We start from the raw sequence: 24040 nt of genomic DNA, 5'->3' as shown, positions 1-24040 counted from the left end.
TTTCTAATGAAATCTATTTTGTTTATTAATTATGTAATTCATAGGCTAATACTAGTTGAGAGGGAGAAAGTTATTTCATTCCTGTTAAAGGACGCAATTAATTATCTGCAGTAACATATTCAAAGATATGTTGCATCCATCCTGTTTTTTACTGATTTTAGCAGAAACTTAAAAGATGATACACTCACAGACTGGATAAAACATGAAGGCAAAAGGAGTGAGGCCTCAAAAAAATAACACGTTTTCACCCTATGTTGGCAGCTTTCAGTGACCAGTGCAAGTTCACTTTACTTAGAGGAAATCATATCCTAAAAAAAATTTCTTTATTCTTTCAGGCCACTCTTTCGTGGAAATTCAGATGTGGATCAGCTAGGAAAAATCTTTGAGTAAGTAAAAACAAGTTGCATTGTGCCAAAATCTCTTTAACGCTGAAACACTGTGAGGTTTCTTTGCTATGTTTTTTATGCAATAATGTGACTAAAACAAAGTATTCCTAGAACGTATTTCCTATTGCTACCGTATGCAACATGATATTTCCGTGTATTCTGTGTCAGAGTGGGAGGAGGAAGCAACATGGAATATAGTTCTGCAGAACTAACAGCCGTCCGCAGGAAGTTGTGAGAGACTTCTGTTTTGGGCTTTTTAAAAACCTTTTAAACATATTGTGCGTGATGCATAACATATTGTGAAATGCATACTGTGAATGATGCATACATTCTCACATTCTCCTAAACAGCTAAAGAGATTCAAGAGATTTTCTTCATTTATAAACAGTTTTCATTTTTCAGTGATTTATCTATTTCAGAAAATGTTAGAATCCCTTAAATTGTTACCAAGCTGAAATCTTGAAGATGCCAACCCGTGACTTCTGCACAGAAGAGAACATTTTACCTTTACAATATATTGTGCAGCCTGTTAAAGTGATTAATGGTCCATATTCTGGTAGTGAAGGGAACTGTGAGAACAGAAGCAATATCAGTATTATAACTGTATGCTTTGTTGGAGATGACCTAATTGGCTTTTTTTTTTTAAACATTTTAAAATTCTCAGATTTCATGTCTATGTTCTTCAGATATGTAGACTATGTTGAAGAGGTGGGAAGGTTCTGAACACTCTTCAGTTAGAATAATTCACTTCCAAAATATGTTCTTAGTTTTAAGAAACCATTTTAAAATGACTGATATTATCAATATGATAATTAAGTAGGAATATATCGCCTCTTTCTTGTAAAAGCTCTTCAGAGCAAGGAATGTTTGTGAATTTGTAAGAAACATGTAAATTTAAGATCCAATGCGTGTCATGTAGTTATGAAATCAGGCCCACGGAGGCCTGGTCCCACTCGCTCCGTGGAGCAAAGCCCATTTGCACCGATGTCTTCCCTTTTTCTTTGAGGGGGCTGCAAGGATCCAGGCATCTGGATGAAAGAAGAAGACGGCAGGCAAAGTGAGAGACAGGCGCAGATATAAGGTTGACACAGTATTCTCCTGAAGATATTCCAAAGAGAAGATAGCAAAACTTCCAGGGAAAAGAGCTTAAACAGATCAAATAATGAATTTCTCTGTTTAACCATTTTTTCCAGTCCTCAAATCATAACAGATCTGTTTCTAAGCATTTTCATTATTTAATATGAGGTTCCTAAATTGCAGGTCTCGATTTCACACAGTTGACTTCCCTTTCCTGCATACCATACCAGTGTATGTGACTCACTTGCGTGGTTAATTTGTCATGCGCTGAATAGCTCTTCCTGCCCAATCCAGAAAAATCAGTCCTTAAAGTTTACTTCTTGTTCTTTTGGCAAAGCTGCTCTGTTGGTGCTATTATATTCTGCTTTATTAAATAAAGACAGCTCTGATACATGCAGCATATTCTGTAATGAAAAAGACATAGCTGTGACCTTTCTGAAGATTTGCATTTGTTTATGACATTTCAGGGGAAAAATCAAAATAAATTGGGATAGGATGAAACACACAGCAGCTAGCAGCAGCCTCCAACAGGGATCTTTCCAACCCTAGGGGGCGAGATTACCTGTACGGAAAAGAATCCAACCCTTAATCAAGAAGAGAAAATGCTGTGCTAATTTTAGAAGAAATTCCTCATTACACATCTACTTAAAGAGAAAGTTTGCTTTTGCTTCTCTTTTGTAGCTATCCTTAAATATTTCAGAAGTCTCTTGGCTTTGGGGGGGATTTTATGCTAAATAGTGTTTATTTTGATGTTTTCACAGCTGGAGAGTTAGAGGGTTAGGCAGAGCTCTTTTTGTAGGAGGATTGTTTCTTTCTACAGTAGTGAGTCATTCTCCAGACTAATTTGGACAGAAAGCTGTTTGCGGATTTTCAGGCACGCTGGACCGATGTGCTCTTTCAGCTAATTGGGCTGTGGTCTACCTTTGCTTCGCACGAGCAGCTCTGATTTGCGTCAGGTAGAGTCCCACGGTGGGTGAGGGTAAAGCCCAAGGATATGGCCCAGAACAATTTCCAGCTTTCCCGGGACACCGCCTGCATGTGGGATATCATCAACAGCTTTCGGGCTAACTGCTGCAATGCTGTGAGCAGACTTGTCTCCCAGTGTTATCAATGGGAGGGGAAAGCACTCGGAGTTTCTCAAGACCGGGCCTGAACCTTTGGCAGGAGGTGAAGCTCATCCTAGCTTCTCCCAAACTTAGTCTCTGAAATGGTCGTGCTATCAGAGCAGAATGGGGGCATCTACTCAGATATTCATTATTAAGATTTTTGAATACTATGTTAGTGCGTAACTAAAGATATCTTTCCTTTGCACTCCTGGTCTTGTTCCTCCTACCTGCATGACCGACTGCCTCCTTGTCTCTTTTTGTTAGTTCTCTCCGTGCCTACTACGCTTATTCTGCCCCGTTCATGCTCTCTCATGCAAACATGAAAAAATCTGGGGCTAACCGGACACATTTGAATGGCAGGTTAAACTTGCGTGTCATTTAAAATATTTAAGTCCCCCATCCTTCTATGGTGCTCTTTGTATGACATGTAATATGGGTCCAGATCCTCAAACAGCAGATCACATGGCTCTAACCACTATGGCAAGGGAGTTGCCCCATACCCGGGCATGCCTGTGGTGATAAAAATCAAATTTAGTTTTTCACACAGATTTAACTCATCTTTTCCCAAGAGCTGTGATATCCTTAGAAGTAGTGAAAATAAATTGTCCTGAGATTATAATTGCTTTGCCCTTCTATTCGTGCTTTTGTTTTGAGGACATGGTATTAGTTTTCAGAGGCATTTTAAATGAGCTAAATTTACAGTCTAAAACCCCTGTAAATATGGAGTAATTCCACTAAGTTCAGTGAGGTAACCTATGTTTTAAATCAAAGCGTTTGGCCTTTGGCCTCACCCAGTCTATTACCAAACTCAATTAATAAGAAGAAAGGACGTTGCTGCTCCCTAGTGGCATTGGACTTAGTGCAGACTCAAGCATTTAATGCAGTTTTTTCGTGGTCCTTCTAGTCTTACCCTGTCAGCATTTCTATTAAAAATCTCAGTTTTATAGGCTATAAAAATTGATTTTCCCTAAAACTTGGCAAGTAATGCATTCTTTTCCAGAATTTCCATTGGTAAATGGCATTTCACCATGACAAACATTAACATCAGACTGAAACTTGAAATGTATGAGACGTGATCCAGAAACATTGGAGGTTTACAGATTAGAGTTCCCCTAATGTTTCATTTATTCGGATTTTTAAACCTTAGCATTTTAAACCTTAGATTATTTCGTAAGCTTAAGTACCTTCTGGAACTGAAAGTAATAGAGAAATAAGTAATAAAAGAAATTACAATATTGTAATAAACGGTAAACAAAATTGAAAGTAAAAACAAAAAGGCACTTAAGTCCTTTGCCACTCATGAACTGAGACTTTAAAATCTGTATTGTGAGGCAAATAAATAAATTATTTAACTTTGGGCGACAATTACTACACTTAGCTTTGAAGCATTATGAAACATCCCTTTTATTGCCTTACCCTCCTCTTGACCCACAGTCTTCTCTCAGTCCCTATTCTTCTGAATAAGATCCTTGCGTGAGATTCCCCTTTGAAACTTACTGCTTTTAATCATCCTGGAGTGACATATGTTGCGCCATCCGGGCAAGAGCTGAGCAAATGTCTTCCAAAGCTCTCAGCCCTTTCTCAATGCCAAGACTCAGAAAATTGAGACCTAGGCCAGAATACTATGCGGGCCGCAGAATGATTTCTGCAAAGCGCGTTGAGGTCCTACACTCATCACCCTCTATTCCCGGTGATCAGTGCACTGCCATACAACTAATCACATTTAAACCAATAGACTTACTCATAAAGCAAACTACTGCTTTGTAGAATCAGTATAGGGATTGCATAAGTATCCAGAGTTAACATTATGTTTTTCCTTTCACAGTGTAATTGGGCTCCCAGAAGAAGAGGACTGGCCTAATGATGTTGCCCTTCCGAGAAATGCTTTCACTTCCAGACCTGCACAACCCATTGAAAAATTTGTACCAGATATTGATGAACTGGGCAAAGACTTACTTCTTGTGAGTTTCTATTTGTTGTTCTCCAAACGGCGTGATTGATTGCTCCCACTGTACCATGCTGCATGCCAAGAAACATGTGAACAATCTGTGAACCCGTAGCACAAAGAAACCACCTTTGGCTCAAGAAGTGCCAGGGCTGCAAAGAGTTAGAGACCAAGAAAGTATTTCAAGGAAGTACTTGTTTGTCCAGTCTTTATACTTTAACTAGCTATTCATTGCTGACCGCTGCTGTGCCGTTGATCCAGCCATTCTTAGAGTATAAGCCCGACGTGAGTACGGAAACTGATCTACCATTTGTCATGGTGTGGTAGAACCAGTAACAGGAGAATGCAGGATCTGCACACCTTCTACCGAATGTTGAAATCTTGAGTTCTGGGGTTCACTACCTAATTATTGCCTCTCACAAATGGCAGGACAGGACAGAAACAAACTGCTACCGCAGACTTCAGCAGTCAGCCAGGGAAATCCCTAGTCTGTGTAGATGGGGTGACAGTGACATGACACATGTGCTGACCAGCTGATCATGCATGGCAGCTTTTTGACTTCAGGTTTCCATGCTGGACATCCATCTGAGCTTGAATTCCATTTTTCCGACAATAAGGCTGGAGAAAAATACATGGTTTTGCTGTATTAAATTATTTCCAACATTTTAATAGAAATGTTAGAAACCCTAGCCCTAAAGTTCAGTTTTAGAGTTGAGTATAGGGAAATGAAATTATTGGGAAGTGGAGTTTGCACATGTATGCCTCAGAGGTTGCCTTTTGCCATGGCTGTTGAAATCTAGCTACAGTTGTTCTTTGGAAACCTTTTGAAAGATCTCTGTTCACATGGGCTCAGTAGAATTTATCAGTGCAACTCTTGAAAGATTTGCTTCATCCCCTCAAGACTTCTAGTTCCAGGCAAAGTTAGCACTACAGAATGGCAGATCATCCTCCACTGTCTTTATAACCGCAGCTCCTAGCCGTTGTAAGGTGGACTACAGCTGGACACTTGAAATGACAGGCAAAACCTGCATCTTTTGTGTTTGTGGGCAGCCTGGAAGTAGAAGTTAGAAGTTCCAGCATGTGCGTGTGACAAGAATTAGATTTGGTAACAAGAAAGAGTAGAATATGAGAGTGAGACTCTTGGGAGGGAGGAAGAAGAACGATACCTGTGCCTAGGAGGTGAGGCAGGGAGGGAAGCTGGAGATGAGAATTAGGAGCCACAGATGAAAGGGAAGAGGGAGGCTGGAAGTCACAGAATGAAATTTCAGGAGTCTGATACAGGATATGAAGGCAGGAGTAGAAACCGGTTAGACTAGGAAGAATACTATTTGGGGGCGAATGACAGACTAGAGAAGAACGAGGAACAAAGTGCAAAGCTGCAGAGAGATTTCTAGGAAGGCTGGACAAAGGCTGGGATAAGGATCTGGAAAGAAGACAGGGAAAGTAGAACTAGGAAGAAGAGGGGGATTTATCGTGAGCCAATACTAAGGCTTTTAGGAGGGGATCTTAGAAAGGGAGTCTAGCGTAAACTGAACGTAACACTGAACTTAGGACGAAAAGCCTAAAAGCGGAGCTTGAAATTTGGTAGGGAACAAAAATGGATCTGGGACAAGCAGGTAGAATGAGGCAGAAAACAGGTAACTTGAGAGGAACGGGCACAGGAGCTGTGATCACAGAGTGCTTGGGACGAAATGCAGAGCCGTTAAAGATTACCACTGCTCCTGTTGCCTGCAAAAAGTGAAATCTCCTACCCACGTATCTGTCCAGGAGTGTTTCACAGAAGCAGTGACCAGCTTCACTCACAACAAACTCACAGCATTAAAATACGAAGGGCATAAAGTCAAACACCCAAGACCTACAGAAACGTTGGGCCCAGGGTTGAACATCCACATTATGATGCAGTCCTTGTTTGTATAAACGCAAGAGTGCAGTGCGTTGAACACTCAGGGAATTGAAAAACTGCTCATGAATGGTTGCTCCTTACAATGTGTGAGACAGATGTCCTGTGCATCTGAATTCCAGAAAACCTATATTGTGGGATTTCCTAAACTATGGAGACCTGAATATTCTAACTTGCTATTTTCTGTTAGCTTGTGTGAGAGGTCATATTCATATGCTGTGACTCCACTGCCCGTTTTAATATGTATGCTTATCTTATCACGCAGTACCTAGTGAGATCCTTTTGTGCCTCATACTGATCGTAAATTAACAAAGTGACATGCATTAATACATACTTGCTATGTTAGCAATGTTAACTGCACGTTTTTGTTACAACCAACTTCTTTTCATACTTACAGAAATGCTTAGCATTCAATCCAGCCAAGAGAGTATCTGCCTATGTTGCCCTGTCTCACCCATATTTCCACGACTTGGAGAAATGCAAGGAGAATCTGGACTCACACATGTCATCCAGCCAAAACTCCAGTGAGGTGAATGCATCTTAATGCTGACTGAAGATGAACCTATCCATGAACCAGATGTGTAGCTGACAAGGCCACTGTCCCATATTAAACCACATAGCTGTTCCAGTGAAGATCATTATTTGGAGGTTTTACACGCCTATCTCTTATTTTGGGATTGTGATGTGCTTATCCAAGGAAATCAATCTGTCTAGTTTACTTTCATCAGAGAAATGCAAGGGCCAGGGCTTTCACCTGCTCCCATTGCAGCTTTATGTTTGTTTTGTTTTTATTTTGTTTATCTACCTGGGAAAACTCCAGACAAAGAGAAGCTGCTGACCAGTTCTGCTGCCATTTTATTCTTTTCATATTGAATGCTGCCAGTGTGGAGTAGGATAATCGAGTCACTGCCAAAACATGATGCAATCTCTCTCTCTAGCTGCTGAAGCATGAGTTGGTACTTTATTGTTATTATTATGTGATATCTTACAGTGATATTTAAAGAATGGCATTGAAATATCAGATCTCTGCAACCTGCAGTTAACTGGTATATATACGTTAATACGTCCAGCTACTGTTTGTTCATAGCATATATGCAGGTGCTTCCCCACTTGAAAACTCAGATGGATAATTTTATTATCTCGTTGCTCTATAAAAATAACAGTGATGACGGTCATGATAATAAATGTCTCAACTGTGGGGGTTTTTTGTACACAAATGAGATATTATCTAGCTGAGTTTGTGTGCGTATTGCGAAAACAAGGGTTTTAAAAAACTTCTAGGGTCCTGTTCTCTGAAGACCCTTTTGGTTTCCAAATGCTTGGTTTGTGTTGAAATCCAGGCACATGCTAACCCATCCCCTAACCTCTCCTTCCTCTCAGAAAACAGCTGCGAGCACATTTTCTCTATCTCATTCAGAATTTTCTGATATGCAGCTCAGAGATGTGAAGGGAGACAGTGAAAATCAGCACAGGTTTTCCCCTTTAACCTGTTCTCATTACCAGCCAAAAAAGCAAACGTAGAGCAAACGTTTCCCGTTTAGAAGCAGAGAATTCCATACCTGTAAAGAGCACAGTTATGCATTTTTGCTGTACTGTATGCTGCATACTGCGCTGCCTTGCCTGCACTGCCCACCATGCATCGCAGTGCAGGCGTATTACTGTCGCAAAAATCCCTCAGATTTCATTTTTTAAGCAGACATGTTTTCGATGCAGAAATGCATGAGCTTCTCTCCTAAACCACCATGTGGGTATATTAGCACATGTTTTTCCGCTAGAGTCGATGTGCCATTATTGAATGTCAAAATGCCTAAGCAATTCACCTGCCTTTTTAGCACAGTGATTTTAAATATTACGTTAAATTTTTATATTTAGTATTTTTACCTTAACTAAAATATATTTTCAGTATTTTAAAAAGAAGCTTTTATTTTTTTAGTACTGTACGGGGGAAAAAAGAGTTATTTTAAATCCATAAAAGCTGTTCCTTACCATAACCTTAGTGCATTTACCTAGGGGTAACTTGGGGGAAAAAACTGGTCCAGTGAGTTAGCCCTTGCCATCTAAACAGAAGCGTACTCTACTGCAGCGTAACTGATGATCAGCGCGGCCGCTAGCTTCGCTTGCCCCTGTAGCAGTCCCTTAGGCTGCTCTCTTCCTCGTCTCCTTTGCGCCTTAGCTAGCTACTGAGCCAGCGTTACGCGCTCGCTCGCAGCCTGCTTGGCAGAAGCAGGTGCCTCGCGCGGAGCTGAGCGATACAGGTTTTCCCGCCGCGGCAGGGCGGCCTGCGGCACGTTTCGCAGCGTGGGGGCGGACTTCGCTGCTGGCTCTCCTCCAGGTGTCTGCGCTGGGTAGGACACGGTCTGCTGCCGGGATAGTGAGCGGATCTTCTCTGTTTCTCAGAGGAAGATTTTCTTTACTGTTGGGAGCTTAACCGTGCGGCGTATGGTCAAATTCTGCCTGCTTCAAAGAGGCCAGCTTTCCAAAGGACCGCCTGCATGCGTGCGTGCAGCGGCCTGTGCTTTTCTTCATGCCCAGGGTGATGCCTGTTCAAAACCTACCAGCAAGAGCAGGCAAGCTGCAGATGAGGCCTTGGCCTCCACGTGTTAGCTAGCGCCAAGCTACCGTACGTCCTTCATCAGGGCATTCGGCTGCCTTGGCTTCCCCGCAGCTGTCGGGGAGCGCTCCCAGAGCCCTCCGCGAGCTCACCTCGGGTGATAATAGAAGTGTTGTGGGATTTTTTTTCCAAATTAAACTCAAAAACTCTCAGTCAGAGAGGTGCATCTGTTCCCTGTTAGAAGAGCTTGTTGTGTGACGCTCAACAAAACAAAGGCTGGGAGGGAATATGATCGCTGATTGTCAGTACGGTATTAGAACAGGGGAAACAAAATGGAGGGAAGAGAATAATTTAAGCCAAAGGTTAATGTTGGCCTAAGAACTAATGAGAGTAATTTAAGCTGGGAAATCACAAGAAAGTTAGTTACGGGAGCAGTATTTCCTAGTCTGTAGTGTCAAAACTTGTGTTCAGGAGCGCGGCCAGGGAAAGCACGAACTGGCGCGTGGACTTAGAGCTTCTGCAACATGGTGCTGCCTGTTGGCTAATACAGGGCCAGGCTGTAAACGGGGAGTTCAGGAGAAGAGCTGGAGGAGGGCTGAGTTCACCGTCACGTTCTGAGCGTCCTCCCGGTGGGAATGGCAGGGAGACAAGAAGAAATCTGCGGTCTGTCTTGATAGGTTTATTTCCGTAGGTTTATGGAAAAGATTTCTATAATGGGGTCCTTGCGGTAGCAAGGGGCCTGAGGACCTTTCAGAGGACCTCCTGTTTAAAATGTTCTTATCTAATCCCCAAATCTCTTTGGAAAGAAATCCCGGTTGTCCCTCTCCTGTATGCCGTAGGCTTACTCCTGTTCCCGTCTCCCCTGCCAAACCATGAAGCTTCAGTTACGCTAGTAAACTGAGAACGCCTGTTCGCTGGCTGGGGAAAATGCTGGCATTGGCTAAATTCATGCCAGGGAGCAGGCTCATGGTTAGACAGTACAGACTGCTGTGGGACAGTGCTCAAGCCCATGCCCTTGCTCTTGCTCTTTTTATTTTACTAGTGTAGGTGTAGTCTTTGAGGGCTCGGTACTGCCCTCTGTGTAGGATGTAGGAATAGTATCCGTGGAGAAAAAAAGTGCTTTTTGACACATTTCTTCCAGATTGTGATGAAAACTCTTCAAACATCCGTTACATAAGGCTTCAGAGCGCAATTCTTCTTAACAATAACTGCCTGTACATGTTCTGCAGGCTTGTTTCAACAGCAAAAAAAAAAAATATTAAAAGTAAGCGTAGATCTTTAGCTCCTAGAGCACCTGCAACCAGACACCATGCTCTTCTCAGCGGAGAACAGGACATTGCAAGTAATGGAGAAATTTCTGTCTCCCACTAAACTTTTTTTAATCACTCCTACGTAATTCTGCAGGAAAAATAGACCCAATAACTAAGGGGGGGAAAAAAAAGCTAGCAAGTGAAGTGCTAAGTGCTAAGCCATCGCAATACATTTGGGGCAACCCTTTTCTTTCTTCACGCCGTCCCCACATTCGCTCTAGCTCTCTAGTTCCTCTCCTTCAGCCACCTTACTGAATAGAGGTTTCAGGGACACTCGCAGGTGCTATTTCCAACAAGTTTCTTCCAAATTTCTAATAGCTACACAGCGTCTGTGTCCCCTTGCCCCGACTTGCAGGTGTTGCTTCCTTTAGTCCAGCAGCCCGGAGGAGACGATTAGAAAAGACTCTCTCTGTGCTCCTCCTACCCTGCTTGACCGTAGAGTTGCGTGCACCTACGTTGCCTTGTGCGCCCCAAGCAAAACTCTAAAAATAGGCAGATTCTAAAAACTTGCGCGGATTTCTGTGTAGGCTGTGCCCACACTCCAGTTTTCTTTCAGCACATTATTGCGCCCGTGGTAAATGTTAGAGCACTTTTCTCTCTCCTAAGACACACCAGAAAATGAGGGTGTCATGTCTGCAAAGTTTTCAAATTTGGTGCTATGTGTATGGAGCCTTTCACATGCAAGGAAACAGTAAGTTGCAGCATTTGAGCATCTTGTATGTGAGGACTGGTATCCAGCATTGTGACTCGTGTTTTTTACGCTTGATAGGTTTTTTGGTGAAGAAGAAGAAAATTCTGTGCCCATGCTACTTTTCCCAGGTCCACTCACTGTCTTTGAGAAGCATATTTTATTATACAAGGGGTCATTCTCTCTGTTCTTAGGTATTGGGCCGATCTTCATATGAAAAAGAAAGAGAAAACGTGCTGGTGTGGTCCTTTAGCCAAGAAACTTAGAGCACTTACCTGACGCATAACTGAAAACACATCAGTTGTTATATATGTATGTGAATCATTACCCACACAGTTTGGTTTAAAAGACCACGTGAATTACTTATGTTCCATGTATAAGGCACAGTTGAATAATGAGGAAGAAGTTTGTTCTAAGAACTCTGTTTTGTCGAACCACTTTGCTCATATTTTTCTTACGCAATAGTTTCAGGAATAGATGGAGTTAATATACAATGTGAATTAGAAGATATTAGACTATTAGAGTGATTTGATCGTGTTATGCTTGAAGCTTGAATTGATCTGGAGCTTAAGGACCTAGCGTATTTATTGTATTGCTGCAAAACTATCTGAATGTGCTTCTGAATATCAAGATCTTTTTTGATGCTAACAGGATTTCACACTTCTCTTATGGTGTAAGCAATTTTCTTGAAATTAGTGTATTAGAAAAAGTTTTTCAGAACTGCAGCTGTGGGGGGAAATTTAAGAAATATATTTTTAGATTCACAGAGAATAACGTTTTATATACTGAAATCTCAGTAACTGACTGTTAATAAGCTATCAGTTTTATTTCTTTTTGATTATTAGATATTGGAGCATACAGATTATTTTCCCTGAGGAAAAAATTCAGAAACAATCTTTAGAAAAGTAGGTGTAATTTTATATGCTTACTTTTCCGAGTTTCATTTTCATATCCAATTGTTTTTGTGCAAATACACTTTTAGGTGTGCAAAAATACAACTGTGTTTTTAGTAGTCTAGCTCAAACGTGTGCAAATGAGAGCAACTCAAATAGGCAAATAGGGTTTATTTGTGAGACATTTACTTTAGTATATCTCTGTTTTGCAAATTCTTAGATAATAGCTTTAATATAATTCCAGTTTCTGGACCGGACTGTAACCAATCAAACCCCAGTAATTTCCTTTAAAGGAATAAGAAGCTTCGTCACTGATTTAAATGAACGAGGCCATTAAAAGAGGAAAGATACGGCTATGTTAACTGACAAACATACCTTTACCAGGTGTTATTTCTCCCCTTTAGTTTGAAGCTTAGTATTTATTGCATATTGATATGCAATACATACGCAGTATAAGAAGCATAAAAATACTTAGGAACAGTGTGCACATATAATATCAAAAATAGCTCAAAAAATGCTTGCAGAAACTTGCTAAAAATTTATTCTTTTAGCTATAACAAACAAAAGTTTATGGGTTTATGTTTTGAAACTGGTATATTTTCCATGAAAATATCCTTCAAAAGTTATGTATATATTTCAAATGATAGTCACCCAAACAGAACTGAATCAAATAGGAACTTGTTCTCAGAAATGATTCTGCAAGGCCAAGTAGACGCCAGCAGCCCTCCAGGTGTTCCGTGGAGGCTGACAGTTCTCGGCACCATGCTTAGATGAGCCTTTTGCTTTCTCGGCAGAAAAGCCCAAGGTTGCTTTGAGTAACGTTTAAGGAGAAGTTGCTTTGACTTAAACAAGGCAGACTTTGTCCAAGGAGAGCTTCTGCAACGTTCAAATAGGTTAAACCCCCAGCCATTGTAAAAGAACTGTTCAAAAAAGCTAGCATAAAACAAAAACTCTGACCTCTCGGACCATATGCTGCTTTTTCCTTCAGATGAAATGCGTGATCTATGTTAGAAAACACTTGATGGGCTTCATCTTGCCTTCTGTAGGCACACTGAAGTCCATTAGACTTTTGGATGGCTAGAGAAAGCAGGGAGAAACTCTGTTATGGCTCTTTGATACTCGGTGAGCCAGGTAGAGTAGATTTTTTTGTCTCCAAGAAAGGTTAGACAAAAAGATGTTGCCTTAAAAAAATAAATGTTTAGTGAGGATGAAAAAGAGAATTTTAAGGAACTACTGGGAAAATATTGTTGGGATAAGAGAAAAAGAGTATTTATAAAGAGAAAAATGTAAATACAAAGAATGTGTGTTAAACATGCATGGAAACATATTTTTTCACAGAGCTTACGAAGTTGATAGGGGCTTATGGAGAAAAGAATCCAGGTATGAACTCTTTCTAAGTAGCATCTTAATGTTCATTTGCATCTAAGTAGCATCTTAATGTTCATTTGCAGTAAAGCAACCTGTACTATTTCACTGAAAGGAGAAGGGAAAACAGGTAATGTTAAACTTGTGATTCACTTCGGTGATGTCTACATGGACATGCTGTAAGACTCTCAAGCTTGTTGCCCATTTTGGAGCATGCTAAATTTGCATCCACACCGCTTAGCTTTTTTCGACTTAAACCCCTCCACATGCCAGGCGGATTCTCTAGTATCTACACTGATACTTCATCCTGTTGACATGCTTATCAGCCAACCATCACTGTCTCTGCCATCAAATGGAAAATGAATATTCACAGCTACTTGATTGTCAGCTTTCTTCATGCAATTACTTCTGAAGAGTTAGTATTAACAGTCTGTAATAGGCAGTCTTTCCTCTTATTCCATGTTTCGTACAGAATTTTGTGTTGCATTCCCTGACATGTTCTTCAGATCCTCAGCCTTAGAGTCATCGTGTATTATGTTATTCATGCTGCCCCGACTGTGCCCAGCACACTGAGCTGCGCAGTGTGCTGGCCCCTTACAGTCAGAATGAAGCCATGTTCTGCTGCACCATCCTGCCACATAATAATGGTAGGAGGCAGATAACTGTTTTCTAATTTTCTTTCTTTTAGAAGCCTTTGGGGGGTTTTTTTAATGTTCTTTCATTTGAGGATCTGTTTTGAGGAGCTAGATGAGAGAGGAAAATTGCTGAGTGCTACAAAGTTAGGAAAAACAGGCAGGGATTAGCAGAGTTCAGGACAATTTTGGGGAGTGAATTTGAAAATTTGGAAAAGTTACATATGAGAAGTGTAGGGTTGGGGAAAGACATTTTTTCTATGTTTTATTTTTTCCTGTCATTCACTTTCCTAAGCATATAGTGATTAGGCAGCCTTCTTGCACAGGCTTTTAGTCCCAGCTACTTAGCATGCCACACAGACTTTGAATTCTGGAGCAGTTTTTCAATACAGCAACAGCTCCATGTTTTAAATTAGATTGTTGTTATAGAAGCTAGAGGCTTTTTGGTGTGGATGTGAAATAAGTTAATGCTGATCAGACAGTTTGAGAGCAAATTCAGCTGTCGCTACAGACGCAGCCCTTAGTTCAGCAGCACTGATGGAGAAGTACAGCTCTAACGAACAAGTCACCAACAGTGACCATTAGTGTGCAATACTGTTGTGCATGAGGAGCATTATTTTACTCCTCCAGTAAATTATAAACTCTGTGCCAATCCAAAATGGCGTCGGGCACTTGGATTTTTATCCACATGCCTAAGTGTTTTGCTGGATCGGTCCACATGGTTCGCCACCCTGCAGAATCGAGTCTGAGAGCTTAGCAACTCTGTACGGCAGCCAGCGTAGGTAATGCTGCAGATCACTCTGCCGAGGAAGGGGAAGGAGTCTTTCATGGGCTGTGCAGCAGGAATGGAGCCTTCCGAGCTGCTGTGCCAACCTGAGAGCTACCATTAATTATTGTGATGCTACCTCCAGAGATCAGGAATACAAGGCCTGTGTAGCGTTTTGTTGTGTTTAGTCCCTGCGGTTGAATGACAGGCCAAGTGGCACAAAGGGTCTGATCTTGGTCCTTCCATTAAGCATGAGCAAATAGGCTTGGTGCAGAGACAAATTTGACAGCTCCAGGCAAGGGAAACCTTCTCTTATTCTACGTAGTAGTCCTCTGGAATTTGTTAACTTCATATAGTGATAGATCTCCCAGCTACTCATATTGTCCTTTCTTTATCCCAGATCATCCTACCCTGACACCATGAAAGGAGCCCTGGGGAGTCTAACAGCCTTTCAACTCCCTCCTTCCTCACTGCAGCAACGCTTAAAGACCTATCACTTGGATCTGACATTGCTAATACTTTTACAGCCACTTTAAAAGCTGTGAGCTAAATTACTGCCTTGTGACTCTGCACCCCCCCCCAATTTGCATGTCACTGATTTGGACTATTGTTTTTCCTTGCTCCTCATTAGGAACTGGGAATTAATACAATCAGACCAGAGCAAAGTGGATGTTACTATTACATCCTTTGGCTCAAGCGAAAAATAGGAAATGGGCTGGAATAGATTAGACTCAACCTAATGTGTTTGGTCAGCCGAAACAACTTTTGAACTTTACTAAATATAGAAGATCCCTGGACAACCTTCTGTGACGTAAGATGTTTACAGGAGCAGCCAATGATTCTTCTGTTGTATAAAAGTTTTTACCAGATGCAAACAAGCCTGGCTCTGCCATCCGCCCACTGCTTAGCCCCTTTCCCTTCCGCATCCCAGAGATCACTATTCCCAGGGAGAGGGAGAGGTTTGCTCCTACCATGAGTCAGAGTGACTGTGAAACAGTTCTTATATGAAGGTCCCCATCTCTCAAGATGGCCTGGGTGCTCCTCTAGAGCATGTAGGCAGTCAAGCTCATTCATTTGCTCTTTTGAGCACGAAGCCCTGCCACATGTACCAGGCTCAGATAGATGATACGCCTGCAATATATTCTCCTGAGATAAGTCTTTACAGGATCTACAGGGGACAGTATGCCTACTGTTTCTATGACAGCTGATGTTTTGGGCATTTTAAACGCCCGTGTTGTAAGGACGTCTGGGAGAAACCTTTCTCACCGTACAAAAGGATGACGGCATTATGGGCATGCTGCAGCACAGTGTTCGTTCCAGGTGGATGATGGTGTACCTCTGAAAGAGTCATCCTTGGCTGGTGATGGAAAACAAAATAACTGGGACTGAAATAAAGCCTGGGTCTTGCAGCATGCTATTGAAATACAAAGTGCTTCTCAATCTTTTTCCAGTAGGACCCAAAATCCATCACGTTCTTTTGCAAGAACTCTATTTTAGAGTCTCTTGCAATAAAGGGTAGTTGTAGCCCTAGGTCGGGCCCACAGCAAGAAGTACGTCAGAGTTTTGATGCTGACAATAAATTTGTGGCAGTGCTGTTGTTTACGATGGCTTGTAGGAACTCTGTGGGGAATTGCTTGGGGGTGGCAGGGGTGCTCATCTTAAAATTTTGATTGCCCTGCACAGGCTGAAGTGACGATACCTATTGTTACATGGTAGAAGAACTGCAATGTCATGAGATTAAAGGCTGAAGGGAGCAAAGCAGAAATGTGAGCAGCAGGGACTGCAGAGACGAGCTATACTTTCCTTTTTATGCCTGGATGTTTAGCAATCTAGTGTTTTCTCAGCTCTGTTTTGTTATTTCACCTCCACTACCACTGTTCTCCTTCCTACTGTGTGTCATTAGCTGAACTGAAAAGCATTCTTCTAGATTACTAGCTCAAAATCAGAGTAGGCCAGCACTGTCTAAAAACGTTGATCGCTCTCTGGTGGTCAATATTAGGAGCATCAGTTGTCTCAGTTTAGATTCCAGCAAAGAGAAGCCAATATCGTGACACTTTCTTTGTATGCAGCACTAGTTAATACCTTCACTGTCATTCTCTGCAGTGTTCAAAATCTCTTTTCCTGGCAATCAAACTCCCCTCTTACAACCAGTTAGAGTCATGACAACGTAAGCAAAAGAAGTTTACACTACGGTGGTGCTTTTTTGATAAGGAGTGTGAGCCAGTTGCAGTTGAAACAGGGCCTAAAACAGTCTCTAGGAATCTTAAGCACGTGCCTTTCACAGGAAAGACAGTCACTTTTGTTGAAGTAAGAAACACATTTTAAAATACTTAAGATAGAGAAAATATAAAGTTGCCATTTATTTTTCTGAAATAATCTGTTTTCTACACAAAGCTGTATGATTTTGGCACTGAACTCAAGCCCAAAGGCACCATTTATTCTTTTTTTTTTTTTTTCCAGTCTTTAATTTCTTTGTAAATTCCTTTGCAAGTAAAATTAATGTATTTATGGTCCACTTTGTTCCAATTTTTAAGTGGTCTATTTCTGACATTGAATTTCTTATGATTTTTATTTTTAATGTAATATTTAGCTGCATTACTTTGAACAGCTTTAAAAGTATAATGTCTTTGAGTGTTCTAATTAATGAAACATTGTACCCTCAAAACGATGTCTTAGAAGTCGAACTGTATACGTTGGAAATGATGTTTATATTATAACTGCTGAAAGCATCACAGTGTGCTTTCATATGTATGTCTGTCTACTACTTTCTGTGTAACAGTGTGTATTTGTATTTCCTCACTGGCTTGATGTTCTTCAGTCTGAAGGCCTGAGTACGCAAACACATGAATATCGTACCTCACTTGAGCGGTCCCACAGAGCTCAGAGGGGTTACTCATGTGAATTTAGTTGCTCACAAAAGTATTTGCAGAAAAAGGCTTTCATTTAGTAATTGATTGTAGTTGTGAGGACACATGGTTAATAACAGCACCAAGACACCAGTAAATGGGGTCAGTGTTTATTGAAAATGTGGACACATTTATTTCCAAGTTATTTGACATTAACATAAATTATTGCTATTATAATTCAGTATAGTATTTGTTATGAAAACACACTAGTCCTGTGAAAGGGTAGTTTCCAGCAAATGTGTTAAGTCTTGCTGCTTTATGTTTATTTGCATTTAGTATACATTTTGGTTGTTGAAGTGAAGCTAGTTTCATAGAGGCAGAAAGCTGGATCAGTCAAAAAATTCATAAATAAGCTTCATACTGTACATTGAGTTTTGCAACTAGAATACTATTGCGTGTTCAGATGTATTTTTGATGCTTTAGGGTATTTTTGTTTATTTTAATATGTAAAGGAATAAGCAGATTACTTTGAAATGCTATTGTAGAGTTAATTTTACACATAGTGGGGGAACGTTGTCTAAAAAATTAAAACTTAGAAAACATTACATAGGCTGCCTTTGGCTTTCTTTTGTTTGTAGTAGTTCCAGCAGGTATCTGTCATTTCCAGATGCTTAACCAGTGGGCAAGTTTGTCTGGCCTCTTGTAACTGAAGTAAGTTTTTTGCAGTGATAAAATTGCCCTTCTTTGTTTTAAGTAAGATTGTTGGCTAAACAAAGCATAAAGGCAGCAAATTTAGATATTTTTGTGCATGGACAATTGTATGAAATAGGATTGGGGTTTCAGAGTATTTTAAATTGTTGAGTGTAATTTACTCTTGTTGTAACTCCACTGACTACAGTTAAATTAAACCAAGATTTTGACCCTGTAAGTCTAAAAATTTCACTGTCAGGCAGCTCAGGTCTATATAAAGATACTTAAGCTTAGTAAGTCAGCAAGAATACTATACAAATGGCAATATGTGACAGAAATCTTAACTGTAGTAACATTGTTCTCAAAATTTCTATTCATTGCTTTTTGATACAAAAGCTCAGAATTGCACTTCTTAGTGGCATTGGAACAGGAGGACAAACGTGTGATGCTGATACAGAAATGTATCAGAAAGAAGATTCAGTTCTTACTACTCCAGACACTCCATGTGTGCCTATCTTACGTATTACGAATCCCACTGAAGTTAACAGAAGAACTGCATAACGTTAAGCCTGCGTGTAACCCTTATGGGATATTGGTTCTGCAAAATACATAAATAGTCTTAAAAGGCATTACTAAAACCTCTGTTTTCAGGGTTACAGAGTAGTCTGAACAGTGAGGACAGCATCTGGGACACATCCAGAGTAACTTTATTAATTGATGCTAGTCCAGATTAACATCCATTACCAAATCAAAATCTGCCTCTCATATCTGTATTCCTCAGTATGATTTTACAAAGAACAACAAGGAAGACATTCAAAAAGTTGAAACAGCATGTAATGCTGGGCACTTGACTTTTTTTTTGTTTTTGGTAGTAAAATATCCTTTGCTCTGGAGATGTCTAGGATAATCAAGGAAAACATGCAAAGCAGTTCCAATTATTTAATTCACCTTAGGACATATACTCAGCTGGTGAAAATCAGCACAGTCCTGTTGACTTCTACAGCATTATATCAGCTCATGCCAGCAAAGCAGCTAGCACTTAGAATTTTAGCATTGCAAGTCACTTTACCTACATATGCAGTAGGATTTTATTTTGCAAGGTTGAAAGTTACCTAAGGTGCAAACTGTATTACCTAGACTACCATTGATACCTATTCACAGGACATGATTTCACTGTATCACTTCATACTTGAAAATCATGATGTTATTTTAATCAGGGTACAAACATGAAAAGGTGCGTGTGTTACTGTTTCTTTTAAAGGTGCATCATTATTTTTATTCTGTGTGCTTAATAATTACTATTCAGTGTTCTTTACATTCTTTTATTCATCATTAAAATCACCTATGTGTGAAACAGTGTCTGTATCATCTACAGAGGTACAGAGAAATGTTTGAATTGTTACTTAAATATACTGGTTTACCTTTTAGTCATAAATATTGTGTCAAGGGGCTACAAAATGCAAACTGTGGTATATAGAAGTACTGCACCATTGCTGTACATTAAATCTTGCAGTCTTTCTCCTCTTCTTGCACAGCTGGTGATTACCATATACGCATTGGGAAAAGTATGTTTTTGCTGTACAAATGGCTGAGAAATAATGCAGACACTTTGGAAACTCCAGAGCTCTTTGCAAGCTTTCCAACAAAGCCCTTTGATCTAACTGCATGCTTGCTCTGTGTCCCAAATTTCACCCTGTGAGGCTCTCTGCTTTAAGAACACCCTCAGCTGGGGCTACTTTACATTGACTGCATTGAAGTTCATCGGAGCATACTCTTTCAAGCATGCACCTTCCCATATAACATATTCTTTAGCTTTTACAAGTTTGTAAAGATGGCGGACCGCAAAAATACTCATGCGTCAATACGGCAACATTAAATTAAGGCACACAGAGGGTTATCAATATTGTATTATATCAGAATTACAGTCCTTTGGAACTGAACGTTTTGCTGCTGGCAGTGCAAGAAAAGAAAAGTTGTGTATTTATTGTTGAGTGCTGAGGGTTCAGTATGAAAAATCAATATAATAAAAATTTTCACAGTGTCAAGTTCTTTTAGTTGTTCCCAAATTATTGGAAAGTAAAAAGACAAAAAAAATTGTTTTGTATTTAAAACCGCTTGCCTGAAGTTTACTTCACTTTTCTAGCTATACTTTTCTTTTATCAAAAATGTAAAATGAATACAAATGCAGTAAGTATTGTATATTAAATACAAAAAATTAGCAACATTGTTTTCTAGTTTTTGTTTGCAAGTGTTTTTCTGAACACCATGTGTATTGTAAGAAAACAGACATACACACAAAAACTGACACAGAAACATCAGCACATTCCTACCTTTTCAAGCACTTTACCATATACCTTTAGTTTTATAATAATCTAATCTCATTGGTTGTTTTCATTCATGAATTGCTTTATTGCTTACTTAGGATGAATGCTATTCATTACTGCAGTGGCTGTGAAGGCTACACAGTTCAGCGCTAGCCAGCTACGATGGCTCTTAGTCATGCATGAAATATTTCCCCCATATGTTATTTCACAGAACAGCTCAGGTTGGAAGGGACCTCTGGAGACCATCTAGTCCAACCTACCTGCTCATGCAGGGTCACCTAGAGCAGACTGCCCAGGACCCTGTCCAGACAGCTTTTGAGTATCTCCAAGGATGGAGACTCCACACCTTCTCTGGGCAACCGGTTCCAGTGCTCGGTTGCCCTCACAATGAAAACATTTTACCTCATGTTCAGCTAGAACTTCCTGTGTTCCAGTTTGTGCCCCTTGCCTCTTGTCCTGTCACTGGGCACCACTGAGAAGAGTCTGGCTTCATCCTCTCGACACCCTCCCTTCAGAAACTTATACACATTGACCAGATCCCCCCCTTAGTCTTCTCTTCTCCAGGCTGAACAGGCCCAGCTCTCTCAGCCTTTCCTCATATGAGAGATGCTCCAGTCCCCTAATAATCTTAGCAGCCCTTTGCTGGACTTGCTCCAGTAGCTTCATCCCTCTCTTGTACTGTGGAGCCTAGAACTGGACCCAGTATTCCAGGTGTGGCCTCCCCAGGGCTGAGTAGAGGGGGAAGATTTCCTCCCTCAGCCCGATGGCAATGCTCTTCCTAATGCAGCCCCAGATACCACCAGCCTTCTTGGCCACAAGGGCACATTGCTGGCTCATGGTCAACTTGTCCACCAGGACTCCCAGGTCCTGCTCTCCACAGGTCAACCCCCAGCCTGTACTGGTGCATGGGGTTATTCCTCCCCAGGGGCAGGACCCTGCACTTGCCTTTGTTGAACTCGATGAGGTTCCTCTCTGCCCAGCTCTCCAGCCTTTGGAGGTCCCTCGGAACCACAACCATCTGCTCTATCAGCCACTCCTCCCAGTTTTGTATCACCAGCAAACTTGCTGAGGAGGCACTGTGTCCCTTCATCCAGGTCACTGATGAATAAGTTGAACAATACTGGACCCAGTGTTGACTACAGGGTACGCCACTAGTTACTGACCCCCAGCTAGACTTCACGCCAATCACAACCCTCTGAGCTCTACCATTCGGCCAGTTTTCAGTTCACCTCACTGTGTGCTCATCTAGCCCATACTTCATCAGCTTGCCTATGTTACCGGAGACAGTGTTGAAAGCTTTACTGAAAACAAGGTAGACAACATCCACTCCTCTCTCCTCATCCACCAAGCCAGTCATTCCATTGTAGAAGGCGAGCAGGTTTGGTTAGCATGATTTCCCCCTTTTGAATTCATGCTGAGTATTTTGTGAATCCCTGCTGAGCACTACATGCGTAGTATTTATGTCTTCCTAAATAGTCACCTATTTTCATCTTCCTTTTTTTTTTCAGAATCTGAGCACTTTTACCGATTGACTGTTTTTATTGGCTGGCTACAAATGTGATTAGTAACATTTCTAGGTATATAGACATCGTAAAAGTACGTGACATGACTTTATCACACAACATTAAACTCAAAAAAGGAGATGAGTATTTTCCATGTCTTCACTCCTGACCAGTTCAAAAATAAAAAAAAACCTCAATAAAAAACTCAGAACTTCAGCTTCTTGTGAATATCATTAAACCATGGCTTTTTAGAGCAAGACAAAGGAGATTCGGCTAATGAGACCTCAAATGAGCAATCAGATATAAGGTTCCAAAAACTATTAGCTCAAGTATCCAAACAGATTTCAACTTCTGGATGAAACCTGTAAGACAGAGATGACTGCAAAGCTAACCAGACCCCAAACCACAAAGGATTTTATACCTCAAACCCAAAACTTTATATTGCCCCTAGAAACTATATATAGAGAACCATGAAAGTCCTTCAAAAAGCACAGTTATATACAGAGGTGACACAACATTAAACAAAAACAGCAGCTGCCTTTACATTATCTGACCTTCCAAATTAGTTCTTTAAGCACATTATAAGAATACATGGCAGTAGTCCAGCCAGAGAGAGCAGCATAGATGACAAAGTATAGTGAGGCCTCTATCTTAAAAAGAATGGCCCTTCTCCATGAGAAAGTGACTTACGCTCTGCATGAAGTTCCTAACCCCTCAGTTTTGGAAGAGGAAAAAAAAAAAGAAAAATATCCATTAAGCAAAATATTAAGTACCTTGTAGATATAAGCACAAACGTTACCGTTCTCACGATTCACATAACTGTTCTTGCCCTCTTTACCTCAAAGTTATCTAATGAAACTAAATATTACATGCTTATTAGCACTGTAGAAACAAATATGCTTTCTAAAAGGTTTAAACATGCTGTCTTTGTCTATCATACGTCTGTCATTTGCTGATGCACAGAAAGCAAGATTTACCTTACCCAGTCATCAGTCATCGTTTTACACCTACCAGTTGTGTCATCTTTTGTGTCTTTTCTGTAAACATAGTCGTCTTTCACTCTCTTGTCATACAGAAGTCTTTCCTCTAAGTATTTTCATCCATTTTTAGACATCTGATTTAGCTGGTTGCGTTTATCCGGCTACTGTCCCAAACCTCCCTCACAGCTAACAAAGAAAACCAATAGGAACCTAAATAAAAATTTCTGAAATGCCCACTAGAGGACTCCCTTCTCCCCACTTTCTACTTCGGGAGCTGCCCCAGGCCGACAAGTCAGCCAGGGTTTCCTGAAATGTCCAGTGTTAGCAGTTCAGGAAGGCTAGTACCAGCTCAAAAACACTGCAGCCATATGACACTAAGTGTTCGGATGAATAAAGTCTACTGGTTCAAATTTGGTCCAAACATTTTTAAAGTGCAATTCTAGTCCCGCAGAAATTGATGCAGATGAGGTATTACCTAGCCCCTCGCAGCCGGCACAGAGCCAGCAGAGAGCCGGCCGTCACCGCAGGTGACGCCGCGCCCTGCGCGGTGACAGAAACCGCAGCCGTATGCCCACGCCCGGGCAGCCCGCGTTTGCACCGGCAAGTGCTTCAGTGGTGTAGAGAGCTTGTGTTAATGTAAGGCAATGATGCCGTGCGTTAGTCTGAAACAACGGCTTTGGCTGAAGAAAACTAGATGACGCGAGTACAGCACAAAGTGACACAAATCTGAAAACGGTATGTTGGGTGAGGATATTGTCACTCTTTGCAATGGACATTATAGTATTTTAGTGCTACTCTTTATCTTATTTTTATGTATCTTAGTGCAATTTGCTTCTTCTTCCTCTGATGAACCCCAGTGAGAACTTCTGTCTGTTTTCCCAAAGTACTTTATCCTTAAATTTACAATATCACAATTATTTTCTGAGGAATTAAAGCTATTCCTTCTATCGTGCATTACCTCGCAGTTTCCAACAACAAATTTTCTTTGTAATTGTGGTGTATTCACCCTTGCTAGTTTTTTTCTAGTCCTTCATAGCCTTCTCTTGGTCTGGCTAAATAACCTCATATCACGAATTCCC

The 24040-nt window shown here is 40.8% G+C and overlaps 1 protein-coding gene across 5 annotated transcripts in view; it reads left to right on the top strand.

Moving 5' to 3' along the window:
- The window catches only part of CDK6 (cyclin dependent kinase 6), a 141617-nt gene extending 121240 nt beyond the window's left edge, over positions 1–20377 (top strand). For all 5 annotated transcript variants that reach the window (XM_068934836.1, XM_068934840.1, XM_068934839.1 and 2 more), the window contains 3 exons: positions 336–386; positions 4395–4530; positions 6812–20377. In XM_068934836.1, coding sequence (XP_068790937.1) covers positions 336–386; positions 4395–4530; positions 6812–6958 — 334 coding nt within the window. In that variant the 3' untranslated portion in view covers positions 6959–20377. The remainder of the gene's footprint in view (positions 1–335; positions 387–4394; positions 4531–6811) is intronic.
- Positions 20378–24040: the final 3663 nt, after the last annotated feature.

This window comes from Struthio camelus, chromosome 2 (assembly GCF_040807025.1).
Source record: "Struthio camelus isolate bStrCam1 chromosome 2, bStrCam1.hap1, whole genome shotgun sequence".
NCBI classification, from domain to species: Eukaryota; Metazoa; Chordata; class Aves; order Struthioniformes; family Struthionidae; genus Struthio; species Struthio camelus.
This window is presented reverse-complemented; position numbering and strand designations above follow the sequence as displayed.